At 43.3% G+C, this 27,029-nt stretch overlaps 1 protein-coding gene across 1 annotated transcript in view; it reads left to right on the top strand.

Moving 5' to 3' along the window:
- Positions 1 to 27,029, top strand: part of LOC126354016 (ATP-dependent translocase ABCB1-like) — a 196,009-nt gene that overhangs the window by 137,138 nt on the left and 31,842 nt on the right. The window contains exons 15-17 of the mRNA XM_050003339.1: positions 6,183 to 6,287; positions 11,433 to 11,594; positions 19,213 to 19,416. Coding sequence (XP_049859296.1) covers positions 6,183 to 6,287; positions 11,433 to 11,594; positions 19,213 to 19,416 — 471 coding nt within the window. The remainder of the gene's footprint in view (positions 1 to 6,182; positions 6,288 to 11,432; positions 11,595 to 19,212; positions 19,417 to 27,029) is intronic.

A 27,029-nucleotide genomic window follows, 5' to 3' on the forward strand; every position in this document is an offset into this window, starting at 1 on the left:
TATATTTCTCCGGTATGAGTTACTAATATTTCTCCATATGCTCTTGACAATTTCATTTAAAGTGCCACGAAATGTAGGTTTCTTAAAAGTAAAGACATACTGCCTTGAATATATTTTCTTCTCATTCTTGGGAAGAGTAGCAATTACTCACCTCTAGTATTTTCTTCTGAACCTGCACGAGGATACCCAAGTAGAAGTAGACGTCCTAACAAAACCAACAAATGTCAAAAATTTACGTTTTCAACAGAGCGGAAAAACGTTCAAATTAGTTTCATATCGCCTTGCCATCAATTATATTTTATATGATGTGGTAGGTAAATCATAGCGACACTGGGTTTGAGTATTACTTCCGGCGAGTATCGCATTGTCGCTTCACAGTACATCATGCGATAAGTACGGATGGGAATGCCATCTGTCAAAAAAAGAGTAATGCGAGAATTGACCTGCAAGTTCATTTTCAACATTCTAATTCTACATCTGCATTGATTTTTCATAACAGGACTGAAACATTTGCATTAATAGGAAAATAATATATACCTCACTCACCTTCCAGTTTCAACTGTGCACCAATTTCTTCCCAAATTATGTCTCTGAACAAAGTGTCCTTATATTTAGGGTTCTTCAAATCGTAAAGGCAAGGATGTTGCGAGACCAGCTCACACAGCATCACATCCTGCGAGTGGCTCATTTCAGTTTTCCTTGAGTGGCTCGACATCTTTGTGTCGTCCAACTTCCATCGCAACACTGCTCACTGGTGCAGTGCTGCGGCCGCTGCCGCAACAGTCGCGCGTCGCATCCCAAACTCGAACTGCGCATGCACCAGCAGGCAACTTCTGACGTCACATAACGACCCGTCGCAGTCGCTAGTGTGCGTCGCGTCTTGGACAACGTACCTTAAGCTGTTAAATTTCGTGAGGATTGCGACTGTACTCCCACTGAGTTGGAAACAAAAAGACAGCAGTCCAAAAAATAATCACACACTGGAGACCCACTAATACCGCGTAACACCACACCCAAGCGTGGTAGTGGTCTCAGTTCGTCGAGGATATAAGTGCACAAGTTTTTCTAGGTAAGCCATATTCATTTGAAGCCATTCATTGATGAACAGATAACGCATAGCTACCAATTTACCTGGGTGTTCATCGCTACATTTCACTCTCTGTACGAAATAGTCCCTGACAGACTCTACAGTATGAAGATCCAGAGGGCCGCTGGAGGTGCAATATGATGTCCGAGACTTCGTTAAATCAGGGACTTATGCATGGAGCAGCAACGAACACAACTGTAGTCATCTCGAAGACAGCAGTGTCCTCAGTACACTCACTATGAAGATCTGGAATAAACTGTAGCTCCTGTTCATCGCGAATGTTGGAATAAACACCCTTGTTTAGGTCTACAGTAACCAGAATGAGTGGACCCAAATCATGGCATGGGCCCCTGAAACATCGCAAGGCTCATTGAGCCTTCGGTGTACTCGATTGTTTTTAGTATTTAAGAGGGGAAAAATACGACAAATACTTTTCAGTTTCTGTGCTGTTTCGACCACTGAATACTTGCTGCTGTGAACAGTGGTCTTTTGCTAGGGTTTAGGGTTCTTTCTGTTTTCAGTATGCTGACTAGTTTGAGGCGGCCCACCACGAATTTCTCTCCTGTGCTTTTGGATGTATTAGCTATTTAGTTGTTTATACAATATTTCTCCCCATTATCTGTCCATCGCCGGCCGGATTGGCCGAGCGGTTCTAGGTGCTACAGTCTGGAACCGCGCGATCGCTACAGTCGCAGGTTCTAATCCTGCCTCAGGCATGGATGTGTGTGTTGTCCTTAGGTTAGTTAGGTTTAAGTAGGTCTAAGTTCTAGGGGACTGATGACCTCAGAAGTTAAGTCCCATACTGCTCAGAGCCATTTGAACCATTATCTGTCCATGCATTCCTCGGAACTCTTTGGACGATATTTTTCGGAATGTCTTACTGTATATTTCCTGATTCATAGCGTGTACAACCAGCCTCAATAGTCGTCTGCCTACCACATGTCTACTATCCAGACGGGCGCTGTGGTTGCTGGCCCTACGCTACGCTCCCTGACGTTTGTTCGACGTGGGTGTGACCCACCATGACTGACTGGCCCGACCGCCACACATTTATGCTCACACACATTTATACACCTGAAGATGAAGCTATACGCTTCGAAACCAGTCATGCAATAAATTAAGAAATTACTGTCAACTGAAGCGGGTTTTTATTCCGTAAATGTACTTCCGAAGTTAACATGAAACTGCCGGCAAATTATGTGTACCGAATTGTCCCACTACTCCCCTTAACATAACGTTCTCAAAAGTCTTACAAAACGTTTGCAGCAAAGGGACTGGCCGGTAATTTTCTACGTAATCTTTTGCACCTATTTTATTTAGTAATTTCACTAACGAGTATTTCAATCTCTCATGAAGATGGCCCATCAGTAAGACACGTTACACAGGTGACGGGGCATATGTAGTAATGAACGCATCGTTCTTCATAATCCTACTTGAAATTTCATCATATCCCATCGAGTCCTTACTCTCTAACAATGTAATATGGGACTCAAATTCCTCTTTTGTTTCCTGTAGCTGCATATGATGTAGTTGTCTCGCAACATCAGATTTTAAGGGTTCTACACGTTTACCTGCACCAGTGAAATGTTGATTTAATTTGCAACTATTGATATTTACGACTGTCGACAACAATTGGTTATTAAATATTTTGCACAACTGTATAATTGTCCAATAAGAGAGGGGTAATATGCAGAACACCCACATTCTGCCCCGATACCTCTTTCTCAATTGACCATATACACCGTGACCACAATTAAAGGATAAATTTGTCGAAACCCCATAATTGCCTCCCACTACGACGTATAGATTTTAAATTGGGCTTACAACTTTCATCTGTAATAGTGCAAAACCCTAGCAGGTTGCGACATCACCCTTGGGTTCAGAAGTTCATGCGAGCTGTAAGACGGGTTAAAGATCACACAGACACTAAACTTCAACATAATACTACCCAACCGCACCGTGGACATGTTGGACGGTAGCCACGACCTTTCTCACCCCCATTTCAACCATTTGCTTGACGCCTCTGCAATGCAGGCCAGAACCGCGACCCCCAACTTTGATATCACGCGTATTTCTTGCACGTGGCCGAGGAAAACATTTCAGACACACCACCAATCAGAAACGACACGAAAAGGCACTAAGGTGTAGCAGAAAAGGCGTTGATGAAACCATCCCTATCCTTTGGGCGTTGCTTCTTACAAATTTCGCGGTCGAAAACAAAAGTTCTCGATATTACGAGTAACAGGACGAGAAAATTAACACCACATGACACAACTTGCACCACAACGACGATTAGACCCTTCATTAAGGGACAAGCAACCCCACTGATCGTAATCGCATCCCTTTGGAGTGCAGTGGGACAGCAATTTTTGTACGACGTAGGGTGTGTGCTGCTTATTACCTATTTCTACAACTATGGTAAGTTCCTCTCCGCATGTAATTGAAACAGGCGCCGTGAAGTAGTCGTTGCGATCTAGAAATTAAAAAAAATATATTTTTGTTTGACACTGAAAATACACTCCTGGAAATTGAAATAAGAACACAGTGAATTCATTGTCCCAGGAAGGGGAAACTTTATTGACACATTCCTGGGGTCAGATACATCACATGATCACACTAACAGAACCACAGGCACATAGACACAGGCAACAGAGCATGCACAATGTCGGCACTAGTACAGTGTATATCCACCTTTCGCAGCAATGCAGGCTGCTATTCTCCCATGGAGAAGATCGTAGAGATGCTGGATGTAGTCCTGTGGAACGGCTTGCCATGTCATTTCCACCTGGCGCCTCAGTTGGACCAGCGTTCGTGCTGGACGTGCAGACCGCGTGAGATGTACTGTGCACTATTCAGTGTCCCCTCGACGGTCACCAGAGGTGTACGGCCAGTGTAGGAGATCGCTCCCCAAACCATGATGCCGGGTGTTTGCCCTGTGTGCCTCGGTCGTATGCAGTCCTGATTGTGGCGCTCACCTGCACGGCGCCAAACACGCATACGACCATCATTGGCACCAAGGCACAAGCGACTCTCATCGCTGAAGACGACACGTCTCCATTCGTCCCTCCATTCACGCCTGTCGCGACACCACTGGAGCCGGGCTGCAACGATGTCGGGGCGTGATCAGAAGACGGCCTAACGGTGTGCGGGACCGTAGCCCAGCTTCATGAAGACGGTTGCGAATGGTCCTCCCCGATACCCCAAGAGCAACAGCGTCCCTAATTTGCTGGGAAGTGGCGGTGCGGTCCCCTACGGCACTGCGTAGGATCCTACAGTCTTGGCGTGCATCCGTGCGTCGCTGCGGTCCGGTCCCAGGTCGACGGGCACGTGCACCTTCCGCCGACCACTGGCGACAACATCGATGTACTGTGGAGACCTCACGCCCCACGTGTTGAGCAATTCGGCGGTACGTCCACCCGGCCTCCCGCATGCCCACTATACGCCCTCGCTCAAAGTCCGTCAACTGCACATACGGTTCACGTACACGCTGTCGCGGCATGCTACCAGTGTTAAAGACTGCGATGGAGCTCCGTATGCCACGGCAAACTGGCTGACACTGACGGCGGCGGTGCACAAATGCTGCGCAACTAGCGCCATTCGACGGCCAACACCGCGGTTCCTGGTGTGTCCGCTGTGCCGTGCGTGTGATCATTGCTTGTACAGCCCTTTCGCAGTGTCCGGAGCAAGTATGGTGGGTCTGACACACCGGTGTCAATGTGTTCTTTTTTTCCATTTCCAGGAGTGTAGATATTTCACCCTAAACCAGTCCTGATAATATCTCGGTACATAACGTGGTATTAGGAAAGGCAAGGCCAACAGATTTGACTTTGCGATTGATAATCAAAGCAAGACTAAAGAAAAATTATGACCCGTTCACAGGATTTGCCGCCTTGAAAAAAAAGCATTATGCCGTGTAATATGTTACAGGATGTTCGAAATCATGGGGAAAATAGGTGTAAGCTATAGGGAAAGGCGGGCACTATATAATATGCACAAGAACCAAGGGGAAACAATAAGAGTGGGAGACTAAGAATAAAGTGGTCATTTTAATAAGGGTGTAAGACTACGACGAGGCTGTAGCCTTTCGTCGCTACTGCTCTGTCTGGATATTGAAGAAGCAATCACGGAAATAAAAGAAACTGACGGTGAGAGGATATCAGTGATAAGATTCGCTGATCGCATTGCTATCCTAAGTGAAAATGAAGAAGAGTTGTAAGAAATGCTTAATGGAATGAACAGCCTAACGAGTAAAGAATTCAGAGTAAATCTAAGAAAGACGAAAATGATGAGAAGTAGCATGAATGAGAATACCGAGGAAACTAACAACAGAATTGACGGCCACGAACTACATGAAATCAAGGAAATCAGCTACCTAGGCAGCAAAATAACTCATGACGGTCGGAGCAAGGAGTAGACAAAAAGCACACTAACACTGGGAAAAAGGGCGTTTATGGCTAAGAGGAGTCTGCTAGTATCAAACATAAGCCTTAATTTGAGGAACAAATTTCTGAAGATGTACGTTTGGAGCACAGAATTTTATGGTAGTGAAACGTGGACTGTGGTAAAACCGAAACAAAAAATACTCGAAGCACTTGAGATGTGGTGCTGCAGAAGAATCTTGAAAATTAGGTGGGCTGATAAGGTAAGGAATGAGGAGGTTCTCCGCAGTTCGGACAGGAAAGGAATATGTGAAAAACACTGACAAGTAGAAGGGACAGGATGATAGGACATGTGTTAAGACATCAAGAAATGACTTCCATGGTACTAGAAGGAGCTGTAGAGTGCAAAAACTGTGGAAGAAGACATAGATTGGAATACAGCCAGAAAATAATTGAGGACGTAGGTTGCAAGCGCTACTCTGAGAAGAAGAGGTTGCCACAGGAGAGAAATTCCTGTCGGGCCGCATCAAGTCGGTCAGAAGACTGATTACTCATATTTTTTGCTATTTTTATGCCAAAAATGTATTACACATCTAAAAAGAAAAACACAAAATATATCGTATCTGAAACAGACTCTAAATCACCACACAAAAATTTGTGTCTAAACTTTGGCAACTTGTTGCAGCATCCCTGATACCTCATGTTGTGTTGTACAGGTTCTTTCGCTCCCAGATCCTGAAGACGTCCGCAGCCAGGCCAACTGGTACAGTGTGCTGTTCTTCGTTATCGCTATCCTCGCGTCCACGGGATATTTCCTCCAGGTAAGTGAGAGATTACTGCACAACAGTACGAGACGACTTTTTCAGTCAACATAGCTTTCGTCTGGCCGCCTTCCATCCCGTCGAGGCTCATATATTTAGGTTTTTCGTCATTACCATAAATAGGTTAAGGTAAACGCTGCTATAGTTCCTTAAAAAATAGTGCGACCGACTTCATTCGCCTTCTTTTCCTAGCAGGAATGTGTGCTCCGTGGTTAAAGATCCCGTGCTGAGTGGGGCGTTAAATCCGTTCTCATTTCCTTTCTATAAATCCAATGTCTCTCTGAAATTCCTGTTGCAGAGATGACATCTGATACTGTCTTCAAATATGCGTTCTTTGCACGGGAACCTTATATTCAATAGCGTCCTTGGCATCAATCAAAGCGAAGAGGCGTCGTCAAAGTAATATTTTGTGTTCAGTTGTTTTCTTCATAACTGGGTTAAGAGCTATCGAAAACTGGAGGAAAGAACACATGTTTTCGCTAACTTTGCGTAATACTTTCATTTGCTACTGGCCAATTTCAGTCTGATGACCGTAAAAAAGGGGACTTATTACAGGACGGGTTGCAGGCAGTCCTCCGTCTTTATTATTACGTATGTCATGAGGAAGGGGGGTGGGGGGTGGGGGGAAGGTTGGGATGTCAGCGATACAGTCAAGCCACTCTTTAGCCAAAGGATATGTAGTGTAAACAAAAGCGAAAAAAGTCTATAAATGAAAAAGTGAGAAATTTACAACTGATTTTAAAATTAGTAAACAAAAGTTTAGTGAGGGTTTTATATAAAAGAAGCTTGATTTTGGTCATTGTTAATTTTAAAACAAGAATACTAAAAGGTAACACATTTAAAACTTAAAACTTAAACTTAAAAATGATGTATAAAACTGTGATTACATAAAGGAGGCACTGCACTGTCGGTTAAAGTTGAAGGACTTGTTCAGGAAAAAGTAATCTGTTGTGGGAACTGGAAAGGTTAGGTATTTAGAAGGCAGGCTAAGTTTGGAAGACAAGTGGGTAATATCAGTGGAGATGGAGTGAATGTTGAGGAGGCAGGAAGGTAGGAGAAGGTCGGGCTGTCGGCAGTAGGGGCCTAAGAAGGGAAAAAAGGGATAGGCAAACATTAGGAGGGAAGAGGAAAAATAGTAGCGAAAGACGGGTAGGGAACGGAAAGGAAACCGTTGTGAGTTGGGATAGGTGGAGTGAAGATAAAGGTGGTAGGACAAGTATCATTGTTTGGGAGAAGGAGACGGTTGGAATTTCGCTGAGAGAGGATGTGGAGACTGTATGGGTGTAGTGCTAGGGGAATGCATCGGCGTACGCGGAAGTATGCGGAAAAATATAGGAATGTCTTCATTTCTTCATAAAAATCTGGGAAACTTACAACAGCGCTATACGAAAGTATTTTGATTTATCTGATGAAGAAACCCATCCTGTATGAGAATAAATTTCTTCTGTCAAGCCAATAGTGGGGAGTATAAACAAATCCACAGTCATATGACGACGTTTTTAGTCTGAAGAAAGATTGCCATTGAGCAGCTTTAAAGTGCTGCCTTCACCCCCCGCTATGCAATCCACTGTGGCACTCTGCGGTGTCTGTTTCCACATTCAGGTAAACAATTTGATAAAAAAGCTTCCTAAGTGTTCGTGTCTCGCCGAGAGAGAAAAAGAAATGACGTCCCGCGAAGACTGCAGAAAAATACATTACGCTGTATATATCATAAGCCATCCTTGATATATTTGCCGAAACTATGCGTTACATGTGGTTTTCTGCCAAATTATGCGATGAGAGAGAACTTTATACGAATTTATACCAAGTTTTTTTTCAATACAAACTTTAAGACAACCATGTAATTGTATAAATGCTGCGTCTACAACGTATGCAAGTTGCCGAGAAAATTACCCCAGCAAATCAGGAACTGTAAAACAATAACAGTATTGAATTTTATGTACGATTCCATTGTGTACGCGTTACAATCATTCCCTGGAAAATTATTTGCAGTCCCAAATTTTCGTTTGCCTTTCCTCTTCGCGCCTTTTATCAAAATACTCTGTACTAGTATTAAGTACACTATATGTAGCACTTTACGGTTTACATGAATTGTAAGAAACATAAAAAATTAAAATAAAAGAAATACAAAGGTTTCCTCATAGCGACTCGAATCAACGACTCTCGGATTACCGTTCTGTATTTCTTGCGCTGCGCAATGCTCTACCTGGAAACGGCATCGTGCTGCAATAACCTCTCGATAACGACAGGTCGTAACACTAGCAGTAGGAGAGTGTCTGGCGGACGCGTATAAGAGCGCAGTCGCAATGCAGAAATGGAGCGATTTATCTGGCGACCAAAAGGTCATGACCATTGGCTTTCGGGCCAAGGGTGGCAGCACTTCCGAAACAGATAAATCTGTAAGCTGTTAGAGTGCCGCCGTAGTTAAAGAGTACCGTTCATTTGCAAAGTAGTGCTCTACGAAAGCGGCGCCGAGGCAGCTTGGTGCAGCACGGACCATACTTGACATGGATGACCGACAGCTGCGGATATGTGGACGGGGAAGTAGACGTGTAACTGTTGAGCAAGTGACAGCCCAGATGCACCAAGGGTCTAACAACAGTGACTCAACGAGCGTTCAGCGAATATTGATGCGCATGGGGCTCTGCAGCGGTCGCGTGGTTCGTGCACCCACGCTGACTGCTGTTCATTGGCGACGAAACCTGAAATTGGCAAACCAGTGCCGCATCTGGATCCCCGATGAGTATCAACAATTGGCTTTTCCAGCTCTATCACTTTTAATGCTCCATCGACATGAAACCTCTGAAAGGTATGAACTTGCAACAATCGCCAGAAGAGTCCAGGTTGGAGGAGATAGCGTATGGTCTCGGGGAAGTTTTTGTGGCATTCCATGGGTGCTCTTGTCATTCTGAGAGACGCAATCTATCCATCTTTGAGAACCATGTCCATTCCTACCTGCAGTTTGTTTTTCCTTGGCACGACGGCATCTATCAGCAGGACTAGGTAAGATGTCACACAGCTCGGAGTGTACACGCGTTGTTGGAAGAGCAAGAGGATGTGTTTACCGTACTGCCCTGGCCACCAAACCGTCCTCTGCCGCTCCCCTCGATCTTAATGTTCGCGCTACCGATCCTCATCCAAGAAACCTAGCGGAGCTGGCCACAGCACTGGAGTCGGCAGGACTCTACACACCTGCCGGTACATTCCAGAACCTCAATGGCTCTCTTCCTGCACGTCTCGTAGCCATCCGCAGTGCAAAAGAGGGCGTTTAGAATTCAGTGTCACCTGGAATTTTCATTTGCAGGGAAAATAGTGGCGAACAGGGGAATAGTTTTGAGATTTCACTACTAGATGTATATGGTTCATACCTCGTCCGATGCGCGACAAAAATGCTTCTGTTTTTTTCATTATTTTATTACTGTATTGTTTACACAGGACCATCTGTAGCTTCAACTTCTTTCATTTCTAGCCAAGAAGTGCATATACCACAAATCTGGACGAAGTTGGTGAAGACGAGCAGGCGCGGTCCCCGCTTGGCTGCTTAAAGGGATAGGCGAGGTCGAGCAGGGCCAGAGTGCTTAACACCTGCCGTGGGGGCCGAAAGCTGTATCCCAACGTGAATCTACGATGGAGCACAATATTATTCGTTATTTCCCCGGGTTCTGTAGTAGAATGAGCCGTTGGAGCTTGCGCAATTTCAGGGTAGTGCACGATATGTGTTACCATTTTGTTTTTGAATATAAACTTTATTGTCTATACAATGTGAAAGGAACATATACTACAATGAAGAGCCGTCCATGGAAATTTGTTCTAACTCATCACATGCTCAATACGTCGACCATTTCGTTTCCTAACTTCCTTCAAACGAACACTGAAGTTAGTGATTACCCTACGGCACATGTCTTCCGTAATTTCACTGCAAACTTGAAGAATAAGTCTTCTGAGCTCCATTAAATCACGTACACGTTTCGGGAAATTTTTTTCCTTTAGGTACCCCCATAGAAAAAAGTCACATGGATTGAGGTCTGGACTATTGGGGGGCCAATTTTGTCCGTCATTGAAGCGACCTGGAAACCTGAGTGAAACGATCCGCATGTCAAAATGCTCGTGCAAAAAACTCCAACAGAGTGTTTGCAGTATTTGGTCTTGCTCCATCTTGCATGAACCACTGCGTGTTGAAGGGCAAGGCAGTAGCACGAAGCTGTGGAATGAAGCTGTTGTGAAGCATGCTTAGATAACGCTCGCTGTTCACAGTTTCTTCAAAGAAAAAGGATCCAATAAGTCCGTGACTGGAAATTGCTGCCCACGCTGGAATCCTCGGAGCATAATGTTGTCGTTCATGAAGCACTTGTGGGTTTTCAGTGGCCCAAAAGTGTACATTTTGTTTGTTAACCACAACGTCTAAATGAAAATGCGCCTCGTCTGAAAAGCACCAAACGTTGTTGAGAGTTTCTTCCGTATCCTCCGCCCACTGAGCAAACAATACTCTCTGCTGCTTGTGTTATTCATTGAGCTTCTGTGCACAGGTCATCTTGTATGGGTACATATGGAGGTCACTTTTAAGAATAAGTTGCACGGAGCGTCTGGATATTCCCAGTTGCACTGCTCCCTTTCTGCACGATTTCTGGGACTTCTCTGTACAGAAACTCGCACCGCATCAGTATTCTCCGGCGAACAAACAGGCTTAGACCGAAGTCGCTTCGCTGCCAATACTCTTCCTTCCTGCACAAATTTATCGTACAACCTGTGAATGGTCTTCTTGCAAGGGACGTATCGTGTGTTAAACTTTTGTCGAAAACGCCTCTGAGTCAAACCAGGGTTTTCGTTTCATGAAAAAGTAACACAATTGCCGATCGTTGCTGTGTCATCAGTCTTCCATTGTCAGCCATTGCTGCTTACTAGTCTCCTAGCGGCAGTACCGTGACTTACACGTCATTTCGTAACTCATTTATTTTTCCAAGCTCTTCTGGTACTGCTGTAGAGATACCAGCGGGATATCTAATGTGCGAAGTAAATTGTGAAAGAAACAACTGGTAACACATTTCGTGCGCCACCCTGTGTGTAGCAGTTTTCCCTGAGCCACTGAACTTCATGGTCGCTTCTTTACTTCGTTTGCAGCCTTTTAACTGTACTCGTGGGTTGCAGATCTACACCTACGGAGTGGCCGGTGAGCGCCTGACGACGCGGCTGCGACGGCTCGCCTTCTCGGCGATGCTGCGCCAGGAGGTGGCCTGGTTCGACGACAAGAACAACAGCACGGGAGCGCTCTGCGCCCGTCTCTCTGGTGACGCTGCCAGTGTCCAGGCGGTGAGTGAATTCCTATTCGAGCTCCAAGCTTCCCTCTAAAAGGAACTAACCTAGCTCTAAAGGTTGAAACCTAATCGAGAATAAATAAGATTGAATTATTGCAATAGCTGATTCTAGGACTAATAACAATATTTGTCAGTTTATTAATGTATATCTGAATTGTATTATTCTCAAATATCAAGTACTCCCATATCGCTTGTAAATCTCATTACTGATAACCGATTTCCAAACGTCTGTGATGTCATCATCGGATCTGAAAGTTTAATAACCAAACATTCCGAACCAAGGCAGCTAACGCATAATTATCTGATCTCATTTAAACACTGTGTACATTACTGAAGCATTGGAACGTCCCTTGCAACACATTAACAGAATTTAATGGTCTTTTACAAACTTGATAGACACGTAGTGGTGTTGCGTAGTTTTACAGTAAAAGATGGTAAAAGATGGCTTGGAACATGAGCAAGTCAAAACATAAAATACCCTCAGATATAAATCATATATCGGGCTGTGCTGCTCTCCTAAAGCACTCGCTCACGTAGGTGCACAATGGTGACTGAGCAAGGACGATACTGCCATTACCAAAGAATTCAATAAAACTGCAGTCTTCCGCACCATGTACACATCCAGCTAAAAATGTAAGATTTAGTCAAATTTTAGGACCCGCAAGCAGGAAATACAGCACGATCAATTCCTTTGGAACTAGTATTACTAGTGGTTAGCACACTGGACTCGCAATCGGGAGGACGACGCTTCAGTCCCGCGTCCGGCCATACTGCTTTAGGTTTTCCGTGATTTCCCTAAATCGCTCCAGGCAAATGCCGGAATGGTTTCTTTAAAACGGCACGGCCAACTTACTTCCCCGTCCTCCCCTAATCCGATGACACCGATGACCTCGCTGTCTGGTCTCCTCCCCCACAACAATCCAACCCAACTACTATTACTCACTTCCAGTAGACAAATTGCGGAACGGTCTTAGGTATACGTATTCGGCAATTTTAATAGGTCTGTTTGACAGATAATGGCTCCAGTACCTTTCAAAAATGGTTCAAATGGCTCTGAGCACTATGCGACCTAACTTCTGAGGTCATCAGTCGCCTAGAACTTAGAGCTAATTAAACCTAACTAACCTAAAGACATCACACACATTCATGCCCGAGGCAGGATTCGAACCTGCGACCGTAGCGGTCGCTCGGTTCCAGACTGTAGCGCCTAGAACCGCACGGCCACTCCGGCCGGCTGTACGTTTCAGGAAGGCATAATTTATTCAATATCGCAACCAGACAAATCTTCCAAAGCAGACGCGTAGCTGCTCTTTGCATTCTCAGATTTATTGCCATTAGAATATTTCATAGTGACTTGCTTATGATGAACAGACAGTGATCTGGATGTGTACCGTGGAGCACCACACATACAGTACAATGTTTTATAAACCACTAAAGTTCCTGATTGTCTTTTTTAAGTAGAGTATCGAGATATTACACTACACCATTACCGAATAATCCATTAAAACTATAGTCTTCCACACCAAGTACAGAGCCAGCTTAAAATGTACCACTAATTTTCGGAGTCATAAAAGACGTCACAATCATTACCCTATGATCTAGCATTAGTCACCGCACAGCGGACAAATTCCAGATTGGTTTTAGACTTTAGTAGTTAATGGTCTAGATCTGCTCTATAAGTAATAATAAACAATGGGGATATAGTTCTATAACGTATTATCCGACCTGACGTCAGAAATACGTGTGACTCTTTCCCGTCTACCTTAACTCCCCGGAATGTTGTGTCTCACTATTTACCACTTCTCTCTCACATGTGTCATCTTTTGTTCGCGTATGGTTAACAAGGAGACGATTATTCGCACCGATTACAGGAAACGACATCTGGGTAAACAAGGAAGCGCTTTCGGTCATATAGCGTCGCTACCCTTTCAGCCACCTAATGTATGCCTACTGACAACCACCAGTTATGTCTGTCCCTTGCATTATCGGAATTATTGTCACTTGAGTTTTTTCCCATTATTGTTAACACACAAGTAAATCTCTGTGGAAAACGTTATACTTTTGACGGTTTCAGAAACCGTAAACAACAATCATTTTCAGAGTCTTGATTTAATAGGGTGTACCTGACCCCCACCTTTAACATGTCTGACGAACCGATGACCATCTCATCGCTTTCACACTGAGAGAGGAAAAAATACGTTTCTACAGCATACTAATTTGCTTACGAGGAATTTACAGCAGTGGTTAGAAAAAGGAAATCTGGTTCATTAGCAAAAAACTATTGAAATATTCTTACAATCGGTGAACTATGACTGAAGAACCTTGCAGGATGGCAAAAAAGAGCTTTCGTCGATCCTGGACGATTCAGCAGTTATGGACATGACCTACCGTATACAGTAGCGATGAGATATGGACTGGTGGGTGGGCGCGATTTCGGCGACCTTGATGATTAGGTTACAACAGCGACCGTGAGCTATCACAAAGATCTACTGTTGTGTTAGTATTGTTTGTTGGCACTAACACTAATTCGGCGATATCCTCGTTTGGCGTTATTGTGGAGAAGAAAGTCCGGAACTGAGAGAAATATGCTTCTCATGCTTCAACATGGCACTCTCGAGTAATACTTCCGTCGTCTTTGTTGAACTCAGTGTTAAGAATCTCCATGTAGTAGATAATTGAAAATACATGCAGACAGAAAACAGTTAACATATTTTTCATCGGTACTGAGTCTCAGAACGGTTCGAGGAAAGTTTCGAGTATTCTTACTACCTCCATTAGATAAACTGCTGGTGTTCTACAGGTTATCCACCACACCGATGTTATTGACACAGAGTAAAGTGGAGCACATTGTAAATACTGTTTGTTCTAGTCCAAAAACAAATAAACAGTCATGTGCTGGACCAAAGACTTGATCAGTTCTGTTCAAAATAGTTCAAATGGCTCTGAGCACTATGCGACTTAACTTCTGAGGTCATCAGTCGCCTAGAACTTAGAACTAATTAAACCTAACTAACCTAAGGGCATCACACACATCCATGCGCGAGGCAGGATTCGAACCCGCGACCGTAGCGGTCGCCCGGTTCCAGACTGTAGCGCCTAGAACCGCACGGCCACTCCCGCCGGCGATCAGTTCTGTAGATGATTATTGTCGCCTCCGGCGTTGTAATACAATGGTCGTTATCCAAGGAGTACATAAAAAGCTCCTCAAAGTGGCATGTGTGGACTCTACAATAAGAAGTCATCCACTTGAAACAGTCTACTCAAACTGTCTTACCGTTGTCCACAGTCACATACGTGCTTCCCTGGCAGAAGTCATGGTCAGATATTACGAAATCAGTACATGTAGCATCACTCTCTCTCCCATACCTACTCGTTAAAGTTCCTCTCGACCTATTACCACATCTATAAAACGATTATGTTTTTTTGTTTTTTCTAAGTACCGTACAACTCTAATGCCATATCTAACCCTCCATTTATGTGAATAACAGAAAGCATATTTTTTTTTCAGGGGGTCTACAACAAGCTCCCTCTCTCAAACTTAAGCGCAAATCTCACTTAATTTGGAGGCATACTGCGGAGAGATTCCAATAGATAACGCATATTCGTTGCTTTCTAAAGAGTCACCGATGTCTCTACAGACACATTGATTTAATGCTTATGTGAAATCTCTACTACAGTCTAAGTATAAATGCAGAGGTCCTGTATGACCATATCCTGTCCAGATTTTTACCGATTTTTTGACATTTTCTACATTTTTCGATATTTATCCATTTATTCCACATTCCATGTGTGTACAAGTATAAAAATACTCTTATTGCTTACATAACCATCTGTGGGTTGCTGTTTTTTGGCCCATCCAACTTTGATGCAGAGTCGCATCCCAACCAGAGTTATTTATATATTCCTCCAAATAGCAACACTAAATGCGAAAGTCAATGGTAAAACACTTAGATGGACATTCTTGGGTTTCTGTAGAAGGTAGTGTGTTTGCATTATTTAGTTGTAGCCACACACACACACACACACACACACACACACACACACACAAACACATATATCACAGTTACGCTATTTTTTGTGTTGGCTTCGAGCAGGGGCCCCAACTGTCAGCTCACCAGATGTAGAGAGAGAGTAGGAATAAGATACGTAAGCACAACATTCTAGACACTGATTAAACTCGCCAACTGCAAACAAAGGAAACTGATTATATGTACTACTACTACTACAAAAAAAAAGAACTAACAGGATGAGTACATAAATTACTGACATCACTCTGCCTCCATGATGAAACCATATAACAAAGATCGAGAGGGATCGCCTCCACCCAGTTTGGCATCTCGGACTATAAGGTCGGGGATTCATAGCGAAGCTGTCCGCTCCCGGTAGCTTAGTGGTCAGCGTGATAGACTGTCAATCCTAAGGGCCTGGGTTCGATTCCCGGCTGGGTCGGAGATTTTCTCCGATCAGGGACTGGGTGTTGTGTTGTCCTAATCATCATCTTTTCATCCCCATCGACGCGCAGGTCGCCGAAGTGGCGTTAAATCGAAAGACCTGCACCAGGCGAACGGTCTACCCGACGGGAGGCCCTAGCCACACGACATTTCATTTCATTTTTACAGCGAAACTTAAAACGGGAATTATTTAAAGAATCATATCAGACGGGTGGAGTGAAAACTGAATGATGGTCGGCAATGAATCATTGTGTGTCGTTGTTTGTGGCAGATGACGTTGAATGTGGAATGATGGGCAATATGGAACGATGATCATTGACACTTGCATCAAATGGGAACACACTTAACAATACACATATGAATGGAAATCTATAAGATCAATTAAGTGACTCCATATCGGTAGCGTGGTGCAGCTACGAGCTAGTGATGCTCCAGTCCCCCATCAGATGCTACGCACAACTTGCAGCACACATGCATGAGTGTCCTCCAGCGACAATTCGGTCGATACAGCAGTCATGCAAGAACCTGACACAAAAACTTTTACAGATTGGTTACTGTTAGGACAGCTCCAAGCCAGACGCCCTATCAAAAGTATCCAGACACCTGGCTTAAAATGACTTACAAGTTCGTGGCGCCCTCCATCGGTAATGCTGGAATTCAATACGTTGTTGGTCCACCGTTAGCCTTGATGACAGCTCTCACTCTCTCAGGCGTACGTTCAGTCACGTGCTGGAAGGTTTCTTTGGGAATTGCAGCCCGTTCTTCACGGAGTGCTGCATTGAGGAGAGGTATCGCTGTCAGTCGGTGAGGCCTGGCACGAAGTCGGCGTTCCAAAACATCCCGAAGGTATTCTATAGGATTCAGGACAAGACTCTGTACAGGCCAGTCCATTACAGGGATGTTATTGTAGTGTAGCCACTCCGCCACAGGCCGTGTATTATGAACAGGAGCTCGATCGTGTTGAAAGACGCAATAGCCATCCCCAAATTGCTCTTCAACTGAAGGTGGTTAAAACATCAGTGTAGACCTGTGCTGTTATAGTGCCACGCAAAAGAAGAAGTTTTGCAAGCCCCCTCCAAGAAAAATACGACCACCGCCTCCGAATTTTACTGTTGGCACTACACACGCTGGCAGATGATGTTCAGTGGGCATTCGCCATACCCACACCCTGCCATCGGATCGGCACATTGTGTACCGTGATTCGTCACTCCACACAATTTTTTTCCATTGTTCAATAGTCCAATGTTTACCCTCCTTACACCAAGCGAAGCGTCGTTTGGCATTTTCAGCGAGATGTGTGGCTTATGAGCAGCCGCTCGACCATGAAATCCATGTTTTCTCATCTCCCGTCTAACTGTCATAGTACTTGGAGTGGATCCTGATGCAGTTAGGAATTCCTTTGTGATGGTCTGGATAGATGTCTGCTTATTACACATTACGACCCTCTCCAACTGTCGGCAGTCTCTGTCAGTCAACAGACAAGGTCGGCCTGAGCGCTTTTGTGCTGTAAGTGTCCCTTCACATTTGCACTTCACTGCCACATTGGAAACAGTGAACCTAGGGATGTTAAGGAGTGTGTAAATCTCGCGTACAAATGTATGACAGAAGTGACAATCACTTGACCACGTTCGAAGTATTTTTGGGGGTGTCAGGATACTTTTGATCACATGGTGTATGTAGAGTACATGTTCATGATCTCTAGGTAAAGTTTACATGAGGTTTTTCACAATATTTGCAATATACTTGGATCTTTAGCTGTACATATAAATGTTCATGATTTTCTGTTTTTTTTTTCTATCTGTCCATAATTAGAGTATGTCCAAGTGGGATAACACCTACACCTTCCACACCAACAGCTAAGCTTCCCCCATCAGTTTTCGAAAAGGAAACCTCTGATGTCACAAATTTGAGCACCATCTGGTGACAGTATTGTTAAGAGAGGTTGCTTCACACACACACACACACACACACACACACACACACACACATAAGTGTTTGGGAACAAACTGTGGGTAGAACGATTGAATTTGGGTGGGGGGTGGGGTGATATTCTTCTTCACCTCTTCAAACAGTATAACACTTGCACTGTCATGTTCCCCAAATATGGATAAAAAGAACTATCCTATGTCTTTCCACAGTACAGGCTTGTAGTTTCCTGCCAATTTCCATGTAGGGGGAGGGGGCGGGGAGTGTCTGTGGAAAGCATTGGCTGGGGGTTATATTGTAAACTTGGCCAGGTAACCCTCACTCACGTCTGAGCTGAAGTTCCACACTGTAATATAAATAGTTTGCAAAATTGCCTGTCAAGTGGGAGAGGGGAAAACTCACGACATCACAATTTTGAGCGCCCTCTGATGGCAGTATTGTGAACTAAGCTGGTAGGCCACTGCAAGGGTAGTATTATGAATTTTTCCTCCAACGTGATAACAACTGCAGATCCACAAAATACCAAGCTGTGTGCTTTCAATCTAGCAGCTCAGCACAGACTGAACTACTTGTACCAATGGAGTCTCTGTACATGACTCCTGGCGGTGGTGGTCGCGGAATGTACGGTTGCAAGAATACCGGCTTCCGACGGCCACATGAGCCTACTGAGAGGGAAGACTATCGTGTGTGCGTATGGCTCTGGGGCATCGTACTGCATCTGTAGCAGCAATCTGACCAGCAGTTGGCACTACAGTGACGCAACGAACCGTTACAAACAGTTTACTTACATTAACCTGCGCCCTTGCAAGTTTAATCGCTTACATATGTTACCTACACAAATCTATTCCCGAAATTTCATTAGTCTGCTTTAATTATTTGTAGATGTTGCGATTTTTTTTCTGTCTGTGTATGTGTAAAATAGAACATTGAGCGAAAGCTGTAATCGTTCGTTGCATCAATGTGTTTACTGTTCTAGAATCTTTGTCCTAGGTACAAAATACAGTGGTTACACTTTGCGAAGGAGAAGACATTGTGTGTGTTTGTTGTTTCTATTCGGGTCCTGAAGCTCAAACTGGGTCAATGTCACAGCTAATCGAATGATGACCACTCCCCAATACTTTATTCAGCAAATTGTTGGATACAAACAACATCACAAGACATTCAGTAATGCAGACTTGTAGCGTAGCGATTTGTCACGGTGTCTGAAGCTCCAGTAACACTGTGTGTTTCCGACAGGCCACAGGACAGCGGATCGGCGCCGTGGTGCAGGCTCTCTGCACGCTAGCGCTGTCTGTGATCGCGTGCCTGTTCTTCGAGTGGCGGCTGGGTCTGGTGGCCATCGCCTTCATCCCAGTCATGGTGCTGGCTCAGTACTTCGACGACCGGATGGTGCTCAAGGAGGCCAAGCGCAAGCAGAAGTCCATGGAGAAGGCCACTATCGTACGTACTTATGGGCAATCAACTCTGACTAAGAAAGTTATTCGAAGCCAGAGGTCTTATGGGTTAGGTTAATTAAGTTTTGAAAATAAATTTTCATTACATTGAGCGGTGACCATTCACCTCTATAATACCATCACGCACATCACCATAATGACAGGCATAATTAATTTACTCACCATATAAGTTACTGTGTTTGTGTCTAAACTGTCATTCTCAATGCCTGAAGAATGATATGAGGTATCGTGAATAGAACGACCTCCTCCATGGGAGCTAGCATGGATCTCGGCAACATAGATCATATAAACCCAACACATGATCCTCATATGACATTCTGAAAGCCATGGATCAAGGCTGCCAGCTAGATACAGGACTTCTCGATTTCAGAAAAGCATTTGACTCAGTACAACGCCTACGCTTATTATCAGAAATACGATCGTATGCGGTATCAGACTAAATAGATGACTGGACTCCTCTTGCTAGGCAGGACGCAGGATGTTTCCTTAGATGGAGAGCCATCGACAGGCGTTTTAAGTAATTTCGGGTATATCCCAAGGAAATGTGTTGGATTCCTTACTGTTCAAGTTGAATATTAGTAACTTTGTGAATAATAGTAATAGTATCTGATACGTTTCGTGCGATTTTTTGATTGCTCAAGGGTTGTAAGGGTTGGGACCAAATGAAGATTAAGCATCATTCACAAAATACGTAAGACAACTTATTTAAAACTACATAACAAGACTGAAATGCTATCTTCTGAGAACACTTAAACTAATTTTAGTGGTGATAACAATATTTCGATTAATGCAGATCAAGAACCTTAACGCTTCGTTAAAGCCTTAAAATAAAAATTCAACAATTATTCTGAGGTGCTGATAGCAAACCATCACCCATATTGAACGCAGTTTAACAAGGATTATTAAAAAGGAGTTTTTGATGTTTCTGAGCAACAGTCATACCATACTTTTCAAATGAACACACCGCCATTTGACTGTATTGTTGTTTATTTAATTACGACCAGGATTCGGACTTTTATGCCATTTTCAGGTGATTAAGTTTATGTCTTTATATGTGTAAATGATATAAACTAAATCTGTTGGAAAGGCATAAAATTCCGAAATCTGGTCATAATTAAACAAACAACGATATATTCAAATGGCGGTGTGTTCAATTTAATGATTATTAAGGAGTTTTTAGAATCTATAGGAATGATAATTAACTTTACTAACTAGATATCCAAAAGCGAAAGATTGAGTGCTTCAAGAGCTGTACCAAAGTTAAAATAAAATTTTACGAACAAGAGCAGCTGGAGAACAACAGCGAGATCATAAATACAGCAAAAACACATCTGTAGACCTGTTCAAATATCAGCTACCAACAATACAGCTATAGTGACCTCCCTGATCCTGGAGGGAACTGTTACTGCAGGGCCATTACTGCGCGGCCATGAATTAGCCGTCTAATTAACGGGCATCGACCGCCACTTAAATGGAATGTAGAAATGGAACCGTACTTCGAACAATTCCACAAAAGTACGCCGTCACCAGATTCGTAGACAGCGTAGAAGACATGTAATCTGGGTGGTGGCGGCAGGAACGTCAGCGGACGTCATTCCAACATGTCACACCTTAAGCAGCCGATCCTGCTGCAGATAGACCACGCCATTGGGACTGCTCTGCACCATTCCATCCAGACGTCCCAACCAGCGTCACACTCTCTACGTCCCGCGTCTTGTGTGACCACGATGTCATCTATCAGACCCAGGAGCCTTGGAAGCTAGAAGGTCACGAGCTAACAACCACACCGCTTCAGTCTTCAACCACCACTCAGCTCCCTCTGACTCACCTCGCCCCATACTGGAAAATCCCCCCCCCCCCCCCCCCCTTTTCCAGCATATGCTCGCCCTCTTGCTGATACGCTCCGTGCTACACGATCTTTGTCTCAAGGACGTTCTACGATTTATTGATCGTTCGTGGCACACGTTGTGCAGACGAATTACGGCCTAGACGTATCAGCAAAAATATTCAGCCAGAACTTAAGATGTGAAGGACGTGCAAAGATTGTCAACTTCCTTTAAATTTTCAGAAATGTAAAATTGTGCACTTCACGAAACGAAAAAACATAGTATCCAATTAATAAAATATCAGTGACAGTCGGCATCACACAAAAATCTAGGTGAAATATTTAGGAGGAACATGAAATAGAACGATCCCAAAGGCTTTACATAGATATAGCAGGTGATAGTTTTCTGTTTACATCTACATTTGCAGTTACACAGATATTCCGCAAGCCACCGTAAGGTGCGTGGCGGAGGGTACCGTGTAGCACTACTTGTCATTTCCTTTTCTGTTCCACTCGAAAAAGAGCGAGGGAAAAGCGATTACCTACATGATGAGCCATATGTTCTCGTATCTTATCTTCTTGGTCCTTACGCGCAACGTATGCTGGCGGCAGTAGAATCGCTCGGCAGCCAGCTTCAAATGCCGGTTCCCTAAATTTTCTCAGTGGTGTTTGTCGACAAGAACGTCGCCTTCCTTCCAGGAATTCTCATTTGATTAAATTCAAAATTAACAGCCTCAGTTGCGGGGTTACCTAGATTTACCTATGTTTCAATTGGGATAACCCAACCTTCTTCAGAATTACACTTACTAATGTTTGTCCATAATGGACATTGTCAAACTAAAAATACAAATACACCAAGTGTCGTCATATTTTAAAAACTTAACTGAAGCTGCCTCAGCCCCACTTCCCGAACGCGATGCGGCAGCCACGAGTGTTGTACTGGAACTGACAGTAACATCATGAGGCCCGTCTAAGCAGACGCATTACTTCGCGCCTGCGCATAAACTGTGTGATGTGTACTTTTTGGGGCAAGACGCAACCTAACTCTTAAATTAGAGTTTACCAAAAAATGAAATAAAATAAAGGTGCAAGTGAGGAAAAGGGTGTATATATTAACCTGTGCAGAACGTATTTGGAACTACTGACTTAACATTTATTGATTATTCTTTGATCTTGATATGAAAAGGACATCACGTGTTTACAATGTGTGACCTGACTAGGACAATATTGTGCTTAAGCACGAAGTTTAGTAACCTAATAAGAACATGGGTGTGGGAATGACGTTAGAATGCCAATATCGTCATTATTATGCCTAGGTGCATAATTTTTAAGACGTAAAGGTTAAGCATTTGCTTAGCTATAGTTACAACGCATGAACATCCTATTGACTTAGCACACAAATGGTCATGAATGAACTTATGAACAGTCTACATCTAATCTGTAACAGCCGGAAATACTGGCCATATAAAATAGTCAATATTCAAGATTAGTATACTTGACCTGATGGGCCAGAAACAAGCCAAAACAAACTTATGTACGTGCCAGATTGAGCTTCATGAAGTTATGGTTATAAGTTACAGAAGAGACTAAAGTAGGGGAAAATATGGCTGCAATGGGGCACTATTTCCATGAAGGTAATCCACACACGTACTATAAAAGCCTGCGTGTGGATTACTGTCATCATAATTCAGGCCTGGTGACCACCGCCATTGAATTTAGGGCATGACAGCGGGAATTATTTAAAGCTAACGTGTGACTTTGCGAACATCGCTGCAGTCAACACACTTAAACTATTGACCGACAAAGGTAAATTACGCTCGAAGCTAAAATGTGACTTGGCGAACAGCGCTCCAGTCCACACACACTTAAAATAATTGACGGACAAAGATCAATATGTACTTAAAGAACTAGTTTAAACTATGGGAGGATGACGAGAAAATGGTTAAATTGTAAAGTGATTAGGCAAGCATCGCTCCAAAGGACGTCTTTAAACGTCATTGAGTAAGATCAATTCCATCTGATCTAGCTCGTCTAACCAAACTTACGTATCCAGTAGATTGTGGTGGGGTGACGTTATCCTCCCGAGATACTTATATGGATACGACTGCCATTAATTAAGTTAGTAATTTCCGGTCATATTGAAACACTAAGTGGTAGCGCCTATATTCTATACTAGAGTAGTGATTGGTGATCGTCATTCCGGTTACTACACGTACATTCTGTTGGTCGATTAAGTTATTATCCACTACTTAACTCAAGTGTTGACACCATTCTTAAATCTAGAATGTGCATACCAAATATCGGTTGACCATCTGTGTGAAAGTTCAACGTGCTCAACACGCCAAATTAACCATTTGCGCTGCTCCTTACATAGTAATGAAAATTAATTAGGTAACTGCATTTTTCTTTGTAACTAATAGACACCTTCATAGATGGGTCCAAACTTTTACGGAGTCAAACAAATACACCTAGCTATTCAACCTACGGGAGTACAGGAGTACAGACATATGCTGGCACAGGTAAAGCATATCCCACTTTAACATTACGGTGGATGAAATAATGGTTGTAAACCTTCAATGAAGCTTTTATTTCGCAATTGTAGTTGGTCATTAAGAAGGTTGTTTTTGTCATGTAGTAAATGTTTAAATACTTGCATTTCCTCTAAAATGTCTAACCTTCCACCTTTTCCTTCACAATTCAAGAGCTGAATATTGTGTGGGGGGTTGGGTGCATAAGCCAATTGCACTAAATGTTCAGCAAACGTCGAACCCCGGGTGTTATCCCCAGTTTTAGTTGGAATATGCTCCTTTTACCTTGTTAATAATGCTCTTCCTGTTTGGCCAATATAAAATTTCGGACAGTCGCCACACGTGATCTTGTATACCCGGACAATGACAATTTATCTTTAGGACTTTTTAAACTATGAATCAAATTCTTATGAAGACTATTATTAGTGGAAAAATCCCTGATTTTTCAAGAGACGCCCAATTTTATACGAAACTTTGCCTATAAATGGAATAGGTACTATGGCAGACGGAGTAACATCTGGCACGGTACCTAACGTAGAAGCTGCCATCCCTCTGTTATGGTTCACTTTCTTGTTGTACAGCCGTCTCACCATTTCGGGCTCATATCCGTTATTCCGGGGTATTGCTTCAAGAGTTAACAGTTCGTGTTTCAAGGCCTCTGCAGATAAAGGAACCGACATCGCTCTATGCAAACTAGATTGGAAAAATGCCATTTTATGCGCTAGCGAGTGCGCCGAATTAGCAGGTCTAATATTATCCGAAAACGTATATTTCCTAAAGATATCATATTCTATGTGATTATCTACTATATATCGTCAGATCTAGGTAGTTCAATGTCCTATTAGGTAACTCCTCCTCCAGAGTAAAATTAATTTTCTCGTGGAGATCGTTAAAGGATAAAAATATCTGAGCTATGTCTTATTGGGATCCGTCAACTATTAAGAGAATATCATCTACGTATCTTATATAGAACTGTATCTTGTTGACTACTTCTACATTACTCGCAAAAAATTGAGATTCCATCGTGTTCATGAAAATTTCGGAAAGAATCCCTGCTAGCGGGCTACCCATATGGCTAACCCATATGGCTGGCAATATAGAATCATTGAAAGAAAAATAATTATATTTCAGAACAATCTGCAGGAGATTCGTGAGCTCGTCAATTTCATTCTCTGGTAACTTCTTATGAAAACGTAAGTTCCGCTGTAAGATATTTAAAGACTGGTCTACAGGTATATTGGTATAGAGGCTGGTGATGTCTAAGGAGGCCAGCTTTGATGTGCCATGGCATTTTACATTATTTAATTTATTTACCAACTCGGCGGAATTTTTAATCGAATAATTTTTCTCGAAAACGTAATTGTCTTTACCTTTATAATTCAAACATCGTGCCAGTTTATGGTACGCACTATTCGTACTGTCCACAATCGGACGGATCGGGTGTAAGTTTTTATGAACCTTAAACTGGCTCCTTAGTATGGGCGGCTTCGGATTCATATTCAGGAGCCATTTCTTTTGAAAGTTTATTGGTAATCTGTAAGCCTGTTCTTATCTCACTGGAGTTCCAGTACAACACTCGTGGCTGCCGCATCGCGGTCGGGAAGTGGGACTGAGGCAGCTTCAGTTAAGTTTTTAAAATATGACGACACTTGGTGTATTTGTATTTTTAGTTTGACAATGTCCATTATGGACAAACATTAGTAAGTGTAATTCTGAAGAAGGTTGGGTTATCCCAATTGAAACCTAGGTAAATCTAGGTAACTCCGCAACTGAGGCTGTTAATTTTGAATTTAATATTTATACAGTTGCTGACAGGGCCGCGAAATGCTGAAAGTATTGGATTCCCATTTGAGTTCCCGAAGCATCTCCATGACACGGGTTGTTCGAACATACTGGTAACAAAGGAGACTGTTTACAAATCGCTCGCACGACCAGTTCTAGGTTATTGATCAAGTGTGTGGGAACAATACCAAATAGGACTTATCAGGAGATTTGAACGTGCACAGAGAAGGACAGCAGGAATGGCCACAAGTTTTCTTCACCCGCGGGAGAGTGTCAGAGAGATGTTGAAAGAACGAAGTGGCCGGCTCTTGAAGGTAGATGGAAACTATCCCGAGAGAGTCTAATAACAAAGTTTCAAGAACTGGCTTTAAATGATGACTCTTCTACAATCCCCTACATATCGCTCCCATTGGGGTCGTAAGGGTAAGATTAGATTAATTACAGCACGAACAGAGGCATTTAAGCACTCATTCTTCCTGCTCCCCACATGTGAACGGAAGATGAAAAGACCTTGCTAAGTGGTGTAGTGGACGTACCCTTCTCCACGCACTTGAAAGTGGTTCGCAGAGTGTAGGTGTTGATGTAGACATAGATATTTACGTCCACAGTAAGGCCATTGATATGCCGCCTCCAACAGAGTGAAAGTAAATAATCGTTTTTAAGAGGGAAAAAGGGCGATTCGATTTGTGGTGCTTATCTATTCAAAATGGTTCAAATGGCTCTGAGCACTATGGGACTCAACATCTGAAGTCATCATTCCCCTAGAACTTGGAACAACTTAAACCTAACTAACCTAAGGACATCACACACATCCATGACGGAGGCAGGATTCGAACGTGCGACCGTAGCGGTCGCGCGGTTCCAGACTGAAGATCCTAGAACCGCTCGGCCACACCGGCCGGCGGTGCTTATCTGTGTTGATGTCTTTGAACCCTTTCTGAATTACTAACGTCTATAATCCAACTCTACCTCAAGGAGTAGAAGATACGAGAGATTTCAATGTCTGTTTATATATGTGGTGTCTGCCTACTAAGTAAGAGACCCGGGTTCGGATACCAGTCCGTTATAAATTTTCAACTTTCCCCATTGATTTCGGTCAGTGCACACCCTAGCCAATGTCTGTAATTCCTTTGTGTCTTAATTCATAACGCCCGCTGAGAATGGTCCCACACACTGGCGCACACGCGCGTGCTCACACACACACACACACACACATACACACATACAAGAGTCACGTAAGGCATACCGCCCCTTTTATTTCGTGAATGATTACACGTACTGAAACGTTTCGGCAAATGTTAGAGAGTCGTGGGGCACGCATACTTTTGTTTGGTTAATGTTTTTAGAGCAGGTATCAACTGATATATTGAAATAAGTACTTTTCTATATCGAACTAAACACTTTTTACAACTGCCTTCGACAGCTATTGAGAATAAAGTTACAGTGATACAGTGTTTGTTAATG

The sequence above is a fragment of the Schistocerca gregaria genome, chromosome 3 (genome assembly GCF_023897955.1).
Source record: "Schistocerca gregaria isolate iqSchGreg1 chromosome 3, iqSchGreg1.2, whole genome shotgun sequence".
Taxonomy (NCBI): domain Eukaryota; kingdom Metazoa; phylum Arthropoda; class Insecta; order Orthoptera; family Acrididae; genus Schistocerca; species Schistocerca gregaria.